General features: G+C 33.0%; 1 protein-coding gene across 4 annotated transcripts in view; it reads right to left on the reverse strand.

Moving 5' to 3' along the window:
- SEC24B (SEC24 homolog B, COPII coat complex component) overlaps positions 1 to 16107 on the reverse strand; it is a 94815-nt gene that overhangs the window by 26152 nt on the left and 52556 nt on the right. For 2 of the 4 annotated variants that reach the window (XM_051967390.1, XM_051967392.1), the window contains 4 exons: positions 9248 to 9340; positions 5989 to 6170; positions 3227 to 3411; positions 52 to 154 (listed from right to left, as the gene is read on the reverse strand). In XM_051967390.1, coding sequence (XP_051823350.1) covers positions 52 to 154; positions 3227 to 3411; positions 5989 to 6170; positions 9248 to 9340 — 563 coding nt within the window. Of the gene's footprint in view, positions 1 to 51; positions 155 to 3226; positions 3415 to 5988; positions 6171 to 9247; positions 9341 to 16107 lie in introns of all 4 variants that reach the window. The other 2 variants (XM_051967389.1, XM_051967391.1) reach the window with 1 other exon arrangement.

A 16107-nucleotide genomic window follows, 5' to 3' on the forward strand; every position in this document is an offset into this window, starting at 1 on the left:
TGTAACCATCCATTTCTCTAGCAAGAACAACAAATAAAAACAACACTTTACCGTGAGATCTCTGAAGGGATGCAACAACAACCCTAAAGGAAGTTTAGCTTTATTCAATAAAGCCTGAGTCTGTGGAATATTTGTCAGAGTACACCGAAATGAACTGAAAAGCAAATGAAAAAAAATCACAGTTAGCTATCAGGCTAAAATATACCAAAGCACATAAGAACTAAGTTGTAAATAATTATAGTAGTTAAGAACATTTTAGCAGATTATAGAGAACTACTAGATATTTCTTGATTACTTAAAATACAAAATTATAATTCAAAATTCTAAAAAGAGGTCTCAGAAATTCTTATGAAAGAAATTACTGTATTAAGAGCCATTCCCTGTTCATATTCTTGTCATTGAGGGCTAGCTATCCTAATTCTACTCTTCCATGTCACTGTTGATAAAACTTACTTGTGACTCCTTACACATATAGTTTTCTCTCTCATATAAACCAGAATAAGGTTGCCTCAGCACTATTAGAAAATTCCCTAGGCTTCAGATCTGTTCCTAGTTTGAATCACAAAATATTCATACTGATAAAAAATGTGACAATACTTAAAGTTCCCTTACTAGAAGGTCAGAATTATATTTTAATAAAATAAGCGACAAATTTAGCTAAGAATAACATCCTAAGCCCATATTACTTCCTTCTACTGCACATGTTAAAAGCTAAAGTCAGGCAGAAAAATTTTCTTTCACTTTCTGTTAGCACTTTTTTTTTTTTAGGAGGGGTGTGGGGGTGTGGGGGGTGGTACAATGGTCTGAAAATTGCATCATGAACAAAATCAACAAGGATAGAAGGTCAAAAATTGTCCAACTTTGTATAGTACTGATAAGGTGTCAAATAACTACAATATATCATGGCAGATAATAGATAAAGTTTTCGCAGCTGGGCAAAAATAGGGTATCTCAGATTTTTTGGCAATTCTGCAACATCCTTCCCCCCATTTCCTTTTCCCCATGTACAATGATCAACTATCATGAAGAATATTTACACCATATAGAATATAAATCAGCAACAAATTCTAAGGTCCACTCTAGTCCCAAGTGTTTTATAAAGGATGCCCCAAAATTCTTAGTAAAGGAGAGGTGAGAGGACCCAAAGACAAATTTCATTCACTTCAAAAATTTGAAAAGGTCCAATACTGCTGAAAACTCAGCAGCCTAGTTCAGTTCCCCAAAGGAAAACTTAACTCTGATGGGACTCATTCAAGTGTAATCTAAAGGCTGGAAATGGTTTTGCTAAGCCTGACTAGTATGCACTTTCTTGACCAAAAGGAAGAAGAGCCAAATAATGAAGGTCATGTTCCAAGTCATAAATTAATTCTCCAGGAGAACAAAGGAAGAGGGTAGTGACAGGACTAGATCTGGAGATAGAATATGAAGACTCTTAAGAGTGGCATTCCAAAGAATGTTCTGGATTCATGGGGGGACAGGGAAATGAAATAGCAGACCTGGGAGTAGGGGGAAGGTAAGGTCTTGAATTAAGAAGTTGTTTTAAGATCTGTCTTAAAACCTATGATTTTGAGGTTAATAGATAACCTAGACATTTGGGCTTTGCTGCTTCTTCAGGAGAAAGAATCTATAAACCTTGGGTGTACTGGAAGTCCCAGACTGACAAGACCCCTTACCTCAGAGTTAGGAGTTTGAACAGACATGCGTGTCACAAAATTCCTTGGATTAAGCTCTATGAAATGCATGAAAAGCAGCCCTACTTTAGAAATCAACTCTATTTCACTTATGACTAAGATTATGAAAAACAAGAAGGAAGTTTGTTTAAGAATGAAGAAATAAAGCTGTGAATCAAATTAGGAAAAAGAGGAGGTGAGCTAAAAGCAAATAGTTCTTAGTAAGGAAACATGGCAGCTACTATAGAAAAAGTCAAAAACAAAACAAAAACCTGGAAATTAATAAAGTTCACTAGATCACTGGCAAATATAACAAAGGGATGAGTTTCAGGAATAAAATGAACCCTCCTGAAAAACACCTAGAGAATAGGAGGACAGGATAAGCTAGAAAGCATAGAGGATATTCTATTTAGGAGATCCTAAATAGAAAGGTACCAAGCCTGATTAATAACATGGTATATTATAAGGAACTGATTTAGAGTCAGAGACCTAGGTTTGAGTTTTGGCTCTATAACTTATTAGCTGTGTGATCTTGGGCAAGTCATAGCATTTCTGAGCCTCAATTTCTTCAATGTTGTAAGACTTAAATAAGAGAAGGCTTTATGTGAAAGCACTTTGTACAGCGCTATATAATATTAGCTATCATTATTGCTATTTTAAGTAGGAGATGCAAGGAAGTTTAAGTAGCAGGCCAGATGAAGGCTGGTTAGGTCCTTAACTGAAAGAATGCAGCAGAAAGGAAACTGAAATTAAGATTCAAGATGGGGTACAAACAATTGTTTGTTGTCTCCTGATCCTCTGATGAACATAAGAGTACCAACGGGCAAACCCTTTGCCTAAACTTCTCCTTGGGCTTACATAAAAATCTACTATAGGAATAGACGTATCTTAGCTAAGTAAAGACTGAAAAGGGGGCACAAAATATTAAAAGTAGAGAGGAACTGATTATAAAATTATTGTTTTATTATAACTACTGATTATAACAACTCACATTTATATAGTGCTTTAAGCTTTACAAAGCGCTTTCTCCGCAACAGCCCTGGGAAGTAGGTAGTGCAAGTATTATCATCCCCATTTTATAGACAAGGAAACAGGCTCAGGGAGCTTAAGTGACTTCCCATAGTCACACAGCTACCAAGTATTAGAGCCAAGTCTGCTGACTTCAAGTCCTGTGCTCTTTCCATTGGGGAAAAAAGGGATGAAAAGGAGAAAAAGAAATTATTATTAACTTATTAGGGTATCCAGAAAAGTTTCCTCACCAGGACTTAGAATATGTTCAAGAAAGTGGCAGAAACTATCTCTGAATATAATAAAAATCATCCCCCAAATGAAAAAATATGATCTACTTGTACAGAAATTTCTGAAAATACAATGGTTCGGGAATAAATTTTGTGTTTCCCACTTCTAATTTCCTTGCTAATTTAAAGTGAAAACCCTTTCTTAGTACTATCTCCAAATCAACAAATCCCATTCCATTTTCACTATTTTTAATGTCAATATCAAACAAATCTTATATCAAATGATCATACATTAAAAAGATTACAAAACATACATACTCGGGATTACAATTTAATTTTTTAAGGTCTGAATTCAAATTAGGCACAGGGGCCAGAACAGGAGTCACAGGCAGAATATTCCTATCTTGAGTGAGGTTTACTGGTCTCAGACTTTCTGGTTGCTGAGAAGAATGTTGGAGACTTAATCCGCTTAGACTAGATGACAACTGATTCATACCAGGATACTGCTGAAAAATAAAAGCATTATTAAAAAAATACCCCCACCACTACCACCAAAGGAAATCATTGTTTCAAATGTGATCTCAATTTTGTTATTCTGTATTTATAAAAGATGCAGAAAATTTAAATCTTATATTGAGTAAACAGCCCCATACTGATTTGTCTACCCAGATTTTTCTTCCATTTCAAAGGTTAAAAAGCAAACATTGATTAATATGCTCACGAGTGGATTTTTACTTATTAGAAGGGTTGTGTCCAACTAATGATCATCAACAAGGAATCAAGACTTTACAATTTTCCCAAAGTAAAGATATTAGAAAATACTTCACCTTACTCAATATTGCAGGGTTAACTGGTAAATAAATATGGAATGTTGCATATATTTCCAGATTTGGGGGAGGATATGATTGATTGGTTCTGCTAATTTAAAAAATCTTTTAAAATTTTCTTAAAAAAAAAAATCTTTTATGGGATGACCCTCTGGAAGATGAGGATGAGAGTGGGAAAATTTAAACAATGGAAGAACAAAAGACAAAATGAAGAAAACTTCACTAAAAACTTCATAATCTTTAATTAGGTTTCATAGCAAGTCTTAATATTTAAAGGTGTTTCAATTTTTGTCATATAGTTTGAAATTAAACAATTTATCACAGTAAGAAAAACAGTTTTTGGAAACTCAGGCTTTTATAAAAACTAAGATAATTATTGAAGTTCTTTTAGAATGACTAATATAACTAATAAAACATATTAACAAGTTATACCTACGTGAGAGGTATCATTTTGGACATGGTTTTGAAGCACCATCATAAATAAATAAATAAAGCTAAGTAAAGAGCCTTTGTCATCTAAATCTCTGCCAGGTTTAGAGAATAGAAAATAGAGAATCTAGTATTTCATAGGGTTGGTAACAGATACAATGTTCCCTGGGCTAATAGAACCAAAGACTTTTTTACTTGTCATCCAGCAGAACACCCTCACTTTTTGTCTAAAATAGAAATCTGTCCAACTGTTCCTTTAACCTAACTTCCCCAAACCTGCTCTCTTTCTAGTTTGAAAAATTAGGGTCAATGAGGAGTGCAATGACATACAGAAGATTCACTTTCATTTTTACTTCTGGAAGCAATTAAAGAAAACAAAAAACATTTTCTCTTTGGGGGGAAGGATACAATCTGTGCTTTCTACTGTCTTATTCCTTAATTCTAACAAATGACACATTATGGACTTTTCCAACAATAAACAATAACAATAACAATAACAATAAAAACAATAAAAATAATTTGGTTTCATTCCAGCCCTCAAATTTTTAGGCTATAGAATCTACTCAGAGTTGGTATTATCTCCTTATTAGGATAGAGGGAGAAATTATAAATGATTAAAAATGGTCAAATAAAACCAGTTTATCAAGTCAAATTTTTTATCCAAGCTGATGAACAAACAAAAGAAATTTGCTTAAATCAGATAAATCTTTGTTCCTAGAGGGAAGCAGGAATAGTGAAATAGAATATTAGACTTAGAAATCAGAATATTTGGATTCAAATCTTAATTCTAACAAATTGGGTGAACACAGTTTATTTTAAATCTAAATTTCTTAATCTGTAAAATAATGATACTAAATTCTTACAGTATCTATCTTACAGGACTGTGAGGCTTAAATGAATGTTTTCAAACCTTGAAAAGCCAGCTATTACCATCATACCATCATTACTGTTATTTTACTAGTATTAATGTTATGGTTTTCTTTCCTCCTTGTTGCTTGTTTTACATTTTCCCTAGAAGTCTTTAGTTCTCTGTAAATTAAATCCTTTAACCAAGGTGTCAACCAGCTTCTAATTTTTACTCTTTACCACTCTGAGGGATGAAAACATTCTCTAAGGTAGGCTAAACAGAGGCCTTTGATTCCAAGTAGTAAGCTTTTCTGTTAACCTTGGGGAAACTGTGCTCTATTTAAGTTATGTTCCCCAAAGCAACAGACACTTGAGAGTCAGAAGACCATGATTTAATTAAATTCTAACACTGACACTTACTAGCTGTGTGACCCTGGACAAGTCACAAATTCTCTGAACCTCAGTTTCTTCATCTGTAAAATAGAAAAAAATAATACTCGCAATGATTTCCTCACATGGTTGTTGAGGAAAACGCTTTATAAGTTCTAATTTATAGCATCAACGTGAGCTGTTATTGCTAGTAAAAACCAACCAAAAATGCTTACTTATTAAATTGAAATAGTGTCAGATTAGGCTATGCTAAGTGTGGCAGTAGTTAATTACAAGTGGGGAAAAGGAAGAGAAGACTATCATACAGCTTAAGTCAACAGTGATATCAATAGCACAAGTTATTTTCTTACTAAGCAGACTTTAGTAAAATGGTTTTGGGAAGATGTAATACAGTTTTCAAATGGGACAAACATGACCAAAATAAATGTCTCATACTAGGACATGGAAGAAATAACAACAGAAAATTCTTTTTTTTCCCTTTGGGCAAGTGAAATTCAATCATGATAGGTTATATATAACTTGGACTTCTATTAGGATGACAATTCTGATATTAAGTTCAGACTAAACAATGTCACTGCTTACACATACCTGAGCATACTGCTGGAATCCAGAATATCCTGGGTTACTAGGTTGTGCTCCAGAACTCAGCCCTACATTCTGATAACCAGGCTGAAGAGCTGGATACCCATAGCCAAAGGGTTTAGCAGGTTTTGTTGCCTGAGAAACAGAGAGAGCAGGAGCTGGACTGCTGGGTGATGAAGAAAGCGTATCTAACAAAGAGATAAATACAGATTCAGCACTTGGAAACAAATTTCAAAAATGTAGCTAGGCCCAACCATACAAAACTCTCCAGCTAGTTAATATCATCTTTTTTTGATTTTTTTTTAAAGAACATCAAGAATGGGTTTAAGGGTACATAAGCAGAGTAAATCACTTTCCTTCCCTTTCTCAACCTCGGTTCTCCAAATAGCTAAATAGTTAAATGATATGACCAGGAATTTCTCAATGGAAGAAACACAAACATGCAATAGTCATATGTAAATACACATTAAAGAAACTATGAGGTTCTACCTCATACTCATCATACTGGCAAAACTGACAAAGAAAACAGAAAATGACAAATGCTGGAGGGACTGCAGCAAAGCATGCACACTAATATACTCTTATTGGAATTGTGGTCCAATCACTTTGGAAAGCAATTTGGAAGTAGGACCAAAGTTACAATATATCTTTTTGACCAATAATAGGTCAATACTTTCAAGTATCAGTGGAAGAAGAATTCAAGTAGAAGAAGTGTTCAAGAATATTTACAGCAATCTTTTTTTTTTTTTGTGATAGTAAAAAAATTGTAAACTGAGAGGATGTCCATTGATTGGGGAATGGCTAAAAAAATTATGGTATATGATTATGATGCTGTAAAAAATGATGATGGAGTTGTCTATCTGCCACAGCAAACCTGATAAGTATATGAACACAATTACAAAACACTTTTCACATAAATAAATTCAGATCTAAACAACTGGGAAAATAACAATGACTCATGGGTAGGTTGAATTTAAATGACAATTTCACTTATTAGTCTAATTATTCAGTGCCCATAATAATAAAACTCCAAAAAATCATTTTACAGAGCTAGAAAAAAATAATAACAAAGTACTTCTGAAAAAAAAAAAAAGGTAAAGAATATTAAAGGAATCAATTAAAAAAAAAAAAAAAAAAGCAAAGGATAGTGGCCTAAGAGTATGGGCCTAAAACTCTATTATAACACAACAGTCATCAAAACATCTGGTACTAGCTAAGAAATAAGAGTGATGGATCAGTGGAATAGGTGAGATACAAAGACATGATAATCAATGGCTATAGTAATCTACTCTTTCATAAACTGTAAGATTCCAGCTTTTTGGATAAGAACTCACTACTTGACAAAAATTGTTGGGAAAATACTATGTCACAAATTCAGCATAGACTTACAGCACAGAACCTATCCCAACATAAGGTCAAATGGATACATGATTTAGGCCTCAAGGGTGATGATATAAGCAAATCAGGAGAGCAAAGGATAGTTTACCTATCAGTCTTTGGAGAAGGTAGGAATTTATGGTCAAAGAACTACAAAACATTATGAATTGCAAAACGGATAAATCTGATCACATTACATAAAAAAGTTTTTGCACAAACAAAACCATGTAACTAAGATTAGAAGAGAAGCAGAAACCTGGGGAAAAATGTTTTATCATCAGTGTTTCTGATAAAGGCCTCATTTTAAAAATATAACAGAACTGACCCAAATTTATGTCTGATTATATAACTGATAAATGATCAAACGATACAAACAATTTTCAAATAAAATAATTAAAGCCATCTATAGTCACATGAAAAAATACTCTAGATCACTTTTGATTAGAGACATGTAAATTAAAACAATTCTGAAGTATCTACCACTTCACCCCTCTCAGATTGGCTAAGCTGACAAGAAAAGATAATGATATAGGTTGGAGGGGATGTGGGAAAACTAGGACACTAATGCATTGTTGATGGAGTTGTGAAATGAGCTAACCACTCTGGAGAGCAATTTGGAACTATGCTCAAAGGGCTATAAAATTGTGTATGCCCTTTGATTCATCCATGTCTCTACAAAAAAGAGGAAAAAGGACCCACTTATGCAAAAATGTTTTTAGCAGCCCTTTTTTGTTTTAGTGGTAAGAAACTGGAAAATGAGTGAATGTCCATCAATTGGGGAATGGTTGAATAAGTTATGGAAGTAATTAGTGCTGTATAAAAAATGATTAACAAGCTGATTTTAAAAAAGCCTAGAAACTAATATATTTAACATGTATTGGTCATCCTGCCATCTAGGGGAGGGAATGGGGGGAAAGAAGGGAAAAATTGGAACAAAAGGTTTGGCAATTGTCAATGCTGTAAAATAACCTGTACATATAACTTGTAAATAAAAAGCTATTAAAATTTAAAAAAAAAAAAAAAGCCTAGAAAGATTTACACGAACTGTTGCTGAGTGACGTAAGCAGGATCAGGAAAACACTGTACAAAGCAACAACAAAATTATATGATGATTAACTATGATAGACTTGGTTCTTCTCAGTGATTCAGTTCTTCAAGGCAATCCCAATAAACTTTGAGATTAATGGAAAAAGGGAAGAGGGAGAGGGATTACTATGAAATTTGTTTTTTTAAAATTATCTTGTGGAGAGATAAAAATATCAACTTAAAAAGAAATTAGCACATCTTTTCCACAATAATAATATTATGAAATTGTTTTAGAGGTCTTTAAAAGAAATATGATGCTTAAAAGAATAAACTGAAGCAAATGATAAACATGCTATTTCCTTGTGTATTTTAAACACACATAAACAAGGAAAACATATTTTCATTATTTAAACGAGTGCCATGTGTGGAACCACCTCCCTTCTCCTCCACCTAAGCAATTGAGGTTAAATAACTTGCCCAGGGTCACATAGCTAGGAAGTGTTAAGTGTCTGAGGCCAGATTTGAACTCAGGTCCTCCTGACTTCAGGGCTGCTGCTCTATCCACTGCACTAACTAGCTGTCCCTGGAACCACTGCTTTTTTGATATTATAACATATAAAATGTAGGGACTGGCAAACTACAGATGCTGCCTGTTGTTGTATAGTCTATGAGATAAAAATTTGCATTTTAAAATAATTTTATTGTATTAAAAAAATGTAAGAACCATTTTAGCTCAGTGGTAGTAAAAAAACAAAAACACTAGGCAGAAGGTCAACAAGTAGATTCATCTCATGATTTATTCTAGTACAAGGTCTTCCCTGGAAGTTCATAATTTTTTACAAGAATTATTAAGTTAACATACCCACTGTGTCACCTGGATAGTTCCCACCTTCTAGGACATCAAAACTGTTGGGCACAGGAGAAGCACTGCTAGTTGTAGAGGAACTGTCAATAGCTAGGAAGAAAAGAAAATCGAAATGACATTAATAAAAATGGCAAATATTTATAAAAAGCTGTTGGCAGTCTGATAAAGATGTTTTTCGTAGACTAGAGTAAGAGTCTTGCCTTGAGAAATCAATAAAAAGACTAAGGTTAAAGACAGTTTGAGTCAACATGAATTCTGTTTAAAAGGAAATGAATGGGATGAGAATAAACCAGAAATAAATAGTTATGAGTAAACATCCATTTAGGGCAGGGAAGAAAACATAAAAGTGATATACAAGCAGCCAAAAAACAAAAGAATATAAGTTTTTAAAAGGGAACCAAATGTAACAAAAGCCCCACCCATAAATGTGTCCTCTCAAGGCTCAGTTAAGAGCTGCCTGTAATAGGGCTTCTTTACTTCTATAAAGATGAGATGTAAACTTCATTCTGCCTGGTTCTCTTGTTATTTACCTGCAGTGAAGCAGTTTCTTCTATAAAGTGGGGATAATATTCCTTGTTCTATTTACCTCACAGGATTCTGGGAATATATTAGGAGTACACACCTTGCTAAAACATGAACCCCACAAACATAGATGTTATCCTTGCTCTTTGATACCATTTGTTACACAAGCACTGTTCTACCCTTGAATTTTAAGTTCTTTTAAAAATGTTTTTCATGATTGCACACATATAAACTGTATCAAATTGCTTTCCTTGTCAGTGGGGTAAAGGGTAGAAGGAAGAGAATTTGGAACTCAAAAATTTAAGAAAAAAAATTTAATTTACAATTGAAAAATGAATATTAAATTGTTTTCCATGTAATTGGGGGAAAATAAAATATTAAGAAAATGTAAAAAATCATTGTTATTTCATAATTCTAGGACAAATAAAACTTACTCTATATTTAGAATCAGACAGAGGGCTAGACATCACAGTTATGGAGTAACTTCTGTTGTTAACAACTCTCTAAAAACTTCCAAAATCAATTCTTTAGCTTTGGCCTTAATACTCTCTCCTCAGTCCCACCTCTACCACCACCCTCTGTCCTCTTATTCCCCATCTATAAAATACTTCCCATGTGTCCTATGAGATTAAATGTGGACAATTAGGCCAAGAAAATTATCTCTAGAGATAACTATTCATGCATTGTGTTCTGGGTGCTAGTTGGTGAACCAGAGGAAAACATCTCCTCCATATTAATTACTCATATACACTGAGTTCTTAAACAATAGATTTAATCCGTGTATTAAGGATTTAAGTATTGAACTAAAAATATGAAAAAACAATCCTTGCTGTAATGTATTATCAATGCCTATAAAAATATTGAGTTCCTTATATAAAGTATTTAAAAAAATTTTTTTTAGACATTAAGATAAAAGATGCCTTGAGATGAAATTACATTAAATTATCAAAGTCACTATTTCTGCCTTTGTGATCCCATCATATTGATAAAAATAGCTAAGACATTTGCAGCTGATCACCATTACAATATTGATGTTACTGTGTACAATGATTTTCTAATTCCTCCCAGTTTACTTTGCATCAGTTCATCTAAATATTCCAAGATTTTTCTGAAATATCCTGCTGGTCATTTCTTATGATACAATAGTATTCCATCACAAACATATGTCATAACTTGTCCAGCCATTCTCCAATTGATGGGCACTCCCACATTTTAAAGAGTACCGTTTGATATTCCATTGGACATAATTCCAAATTGCTCTACAAAACAGCCAAATCAGTTTACAACTTCATCCAAGAGTTCATTAGTGTCCCAATTTTCTATATTCCCTCCAATATTTGCTGTTTTTCTTTTAGCCAATTGGAGAGGTGTGAGGTGATACTTCAGAGTTGCTTTAATCTGCATTTCTGTAATCATTATTAATGAAGCATTTTTTCATGATTAGATAGCTTTCATTTCTTCTTCTAAAAATTGCCGATTCTTACCCTTTGACCATTTATGAATTTCCACACAGACTGTCTTCCCCAGTTTCCTACATTTCTTCCAATCCTTGCTGCATTGGTTTTGTGTGCAAAAGCTTTTAAATTTAATGTAATCAAAATTATTGTTTAACATTCCATAATGTTCTTTAACTCTTATTTGACTACACATTCTTTCCTTATCCATATTTAAGGCTCCCCTAATTTGCTTATAGTATCACCCCTCATTTCTAAATGACATATCCATTTTGATCATATCTTGGTAAATTAGATAGTGAAAGTAATGAAATATTAGAAACCTGGGTAGACATCTATGAATAAATGCAGAATTATATTTTAACATTTTAGAAACGAACAATTCTAAATGACTTTAGGAGCTTCCTTCCACTCCAGAGAACCAATGATGGTTCTCAAAAATACTTTTTGGCAGAGATGTAATGAACTAATAGATAGAATGAGACATATGACTACATATGTCACAAGAGTTTTGTTTTTCCTTTGGGGAAAGAGGAAGGTGAGAAGGGAAAAGAGAAAAAAATATATGCTTAATAATTAAAAAAAAAAAATTAAAGGATACCAAAATAGTAGGTCCCTAACTGGTGAGGAAATGGGGGTAGCACTAATGGAGGTAAAGCTAAACTTACTAATCTTGAACTTCAAAATTCCCTAAAGAACATATTTTGCATTTCTTTGTTAATAGTGCTAAGGGTAAAAAAATAATAATAATTTAAAGAAACAAAGTTACAGATAGGAAAAAGAAGACATTTGAGACAACTAAGGGAAAAAAAGTAGTGATGTGGAATGCTAATAGAGCTGAGCATATAAGTTAAATTTACACAATTTATACATTTATTTTCTTATTTTAGTCCAAAAAATATGACTGTTGAGGTTTGGAGAATTTTCTTCTATTCTTTTGCCAATCTTCTAATTTTGAAGAAAATCTACTTGTTTAAAAAAAAAAAATTTTTTTTTAGTGTCAAAGGAATTGAAAATTTCCAAGGAACCATTTTATTTTGATCACACAAAGAAATGTAATACATTAAAAAAAAAAAATGTCAAATTGAATATCAATCTAATTAGTGGCAAGGACTATATGATCTTATTTCCCCTGAAAAGCAAATGAACAAATGAGCCTCAGTTAAGGCATTATGAGTTTAAGGTCTATGATATCATAGGTCTGGGTACTGTATTCATTTTCTCTAAGAATATGAAAAACTCTCTTAATTGGATTGCTGTGACAAAATAGTAATCAACTGTTGGCCAAGTTTCTTGGAGTTTTGGCTATCAGAACTTATTGGGAAAAAATTTTAATAATCTACCCTCTACCCTACAGAAATCAAACTGTTTTCCGTTTTATGATTAGGCTCAAAACGCTTTTTCTGAGTAAATATAAAACCCATAGAGAAAAACTGAGATGAGATTACAGTTAGAGGGTAGACCTATAAGAGCAGAGGTTCCTCCCACTTCCCACTCAAGCATATGCAAGTATTTATTTTTCATGCAAATAAGCACCAGATACAATTTTTTAAAAAAATCTTGCTATTTTTCTCTAAACTTGTATTCAGGATTAAGTGTGTATGATGGAATAATAATTCAATTTATACCTTGCAGACGAATTTATATGAACAGTACTAATTAAACTCTGTCTCTTGCAGATTTCCTTTGGGGACTGTAGCTTTAGAGGAAATGTTGTATTTTGCTACTTATTTGCAGTGGTTTATCAGATTGTTTTAAACAATCAAGTTGGTTGGTTAAATGACTATTGGGAAAACCAATCTTAGAAAAAGAAAACTTAAAGCAAATTTAGTACTATTGTGAAAATGAAAAGATTAATTCACAAATATTTTAAGCCTTACCTAAATTTTGTACTTTATTAAATAATTATAGAATATATGATTGAGTTTTTTATCTTTTTTTCTGTGGAGGAATTATTTTTGTTGTTCATGTATTTATTCAGGTCCAATTCTTTATGTCCCTCTGGACCACAGCATAACACCCTTCTATCCCCCCTATTTCTCAAAGTTGTTTTCATGACACTATCCATCTCATCCTTTTCCTTTGGCTTTGAAACTTTCCTAACATCAGGGTCTTTTTCATTGAGTCCTGTCTTCTTATTAAGTGACTCAAGTATTAAGTTTCTTTAGTATTTGACCAAGGGACTCTAAAATCTCTCCAGCACTACAATTCACAAGTGTTGATTCTGAAGCATACAGGTTTGCTTATAGTCCAACTCTCACAGCTCTACATTGCTACTGGAAAAACAATAATTTTGACTATAAACCTTAGCTGGCCAGGTGATGGCTTTGTTTTTTAGCATGCTCTCCAGATTTGCCGTATCTTTCCTTCCAAGGAGCAACAACCTTTTAATTTCTTGGCTCCATTTGCTGTTTGCAGTGACCTTTGAGCCCAAGAATATAAAATCTGACATTGCTTCCATTCCTTCCCTATTTGCCAGGAAGTGATAGAAAGTTGCCAAGATCTTTTTTTTTTTTTTTTTTAAATGTTAAGCTTCAAGCCAGCTTTGACACACTCCTTTTTCACCCTATTGATCAATAGGCTTCTTAACTGAAGCTAGCAATCTAAATAATTTGATATGATCAAAACTGATAAAGAACATTATAGTTTTGAAATAAGAACCTAGTATTTTTAAATACGATTGGATTTTTTTTTTTTTTTCAAATGAGAGCTAAGAAATAGGGTGGCAGATAAGTGGAAGAAACTTGATATATATAGTAGTCAAAAAGTAAACTAGTGTCTGAATAAACTCAAAGACCCTAGCTTTTGGAAAAAGAACTCACTATTTGACAAAAACTGCTGGGAAAAACTGGAAAACAATAGGACACAAACTAGATATAGCTTAACATTTGACAACATATACCAAGATAAATTCAAAATGAATGCATGATTTAAAGGAGGATACCATAAATAAATTAAAAGAATTAATTAAGGAAAAGTCTACCAGCTAGACCCAAGGAAAGGGAAAAAAATTAATGATCAAACAGGAGAACCACAAAATGCAAAACATAATTTTGATTATATTAAATTAAAAATTTTTGTACCAAAAAACCCCAATGCAACCAAGATTAGAAGAAAAGAGGAAAGCAGTAAAGTCTTTATAGCAAGTGTCTCAGACAAAAAACTCATTTCTCAAATATATCAAGAACTGAGTCAAGTTTATAAGAAAACAAGCCATTCCCCAACTGATAAATGCTTAAAGGATATGAACAGGCAGTTTTCAGATGAGGGAATCAAAGCTATTCATAAGTGTATGAAGAAGTGCTTTAAATCACATTTGATCAGAGAAATGCAAATTAAAACAATTCTGAGATTATCATCTATCAGATTATCCAGTAAAATAGAAAAAAGGAAAGTGATAAATGATGGAGAGGATGTGGGAAAACTGGGACACATGCCCTGTTAGAGGAAGGTGTGAACTAATCTACTTATTCTGGAGAGCAATTTGGAACTATGCCAAAAGGGTAATAAAATTGTGCATACCCCTAGACTCAGCAATACCACTACTAGGCCCGTATCCCAAAAAAATCATTAAAAAGGAAAAAGTACCTACATGTACAAAAATATTCATAGCTTGCCCTTTTCATTGGTGGCAAAATATTGGAAATTGAGGGGATGTCTATCAATTGGGAAATGGCTGAACAAGTTGTTGTATACAAATGTAATGGAATACTATTGTACAATAAGAAATGATGAACAAGGAGAATTCAAAAGAATCAGAAAACTTGTATGAACTGATGCAATGTGAAACGAGCAGAATCAGGAAAACAGTATCAGCAACACAGCATGATCAAGTATGATTGATTCAGCTCTTCTCAGCAACACAATGATCACAGACAAGTACAAAGGATACACAAATGCTATCTATAACCAGATAAAGAACTGATGGACTCCAAAACCATTTGTTACTGGCTAAGAAATACTGTAGTGGATCAGTTAGGTACATAAGACACAATAATCAATGACTATAGTAATTTATTTGATAAAGTCAAAGATTCCAGCTTTTGGAATAAAGAACTATTCGACAAAAATGACTGGGAATACTGGAAAATAGTATGTCACAAATTTGGCACAGACCATTGATCTTATACCCCATACCAAAATAAGATCAAAATGGGTACATGATTTAGACTTAAAGGGTGATAGTATAAGCAAAGTAGAAGAACAAAGAATAGTCTACCTGTCAGATATGTAAAGAAGAAAGGAATTTATAGCCAAAGAAGAACTTATGAAGTACCTTATGAAATGAAAAATGGATAATTTTGAATACATTAAATTAAAAAGGCTTTGCACAAACAAAATCAATGCAGCCAAGACTAAAAGGGAAGCAGAAAGGTGGAAACAATTTTTACAGCCAGTGTTTCTGATAAAGGCCTCATTTCTAAAATAGAGAACTGACTCAAATGTACAAAAATCCAAGGTATTTCCCAATTAATAAATGATCAAACAATATAAACAATTTTTAAATGAAGAAATTAAAGCCATCTATAGTAATATGAAAAAATGCTCTAAATCACTACTGATTAGAGAAATGCAAAAAAGATAATTTTGAGATAACCACCTCACACTTCAGATTAGTTAAAATGTCAGGAAAAGATAATGATAATGGAGGAGATACTCTGGAAAACTGGGACACTAATGGAGACATTGTTGGTGTTGTGAAATGAGTTAACCATTCTGGAGAGCAATTTGGAACTATGCCCAATGGGCTATAAAACTCTGTATGCCCTTTGATCCAGCAGTGTGTCTATCCCAAAGAGATCATAAAAGAGAGAAAAGGATAAAAGGTGCAAAAATGTTTGTAGCAGTCCTTTTTGTAGTGGCAAGGAACTGGAAATTAAA

Source organism: Antechinus flavipes, chromosome 6 (genome assembly GCF_016432865.1).
Source record: "Antechinus flavipes isolate AdamAnt ecotype Samford, QLD, Australia chromosome 6, AdamAnt_v2, whole genome shotgun sequence".
Classification (NCBI taxonomy): domain Eukaryota; kingdom Metazoa; phylum Chordata; class Mammalia; order Dasyuromorphia; family Dasyuridae; genus Antechinus; species Antechinus flavipes.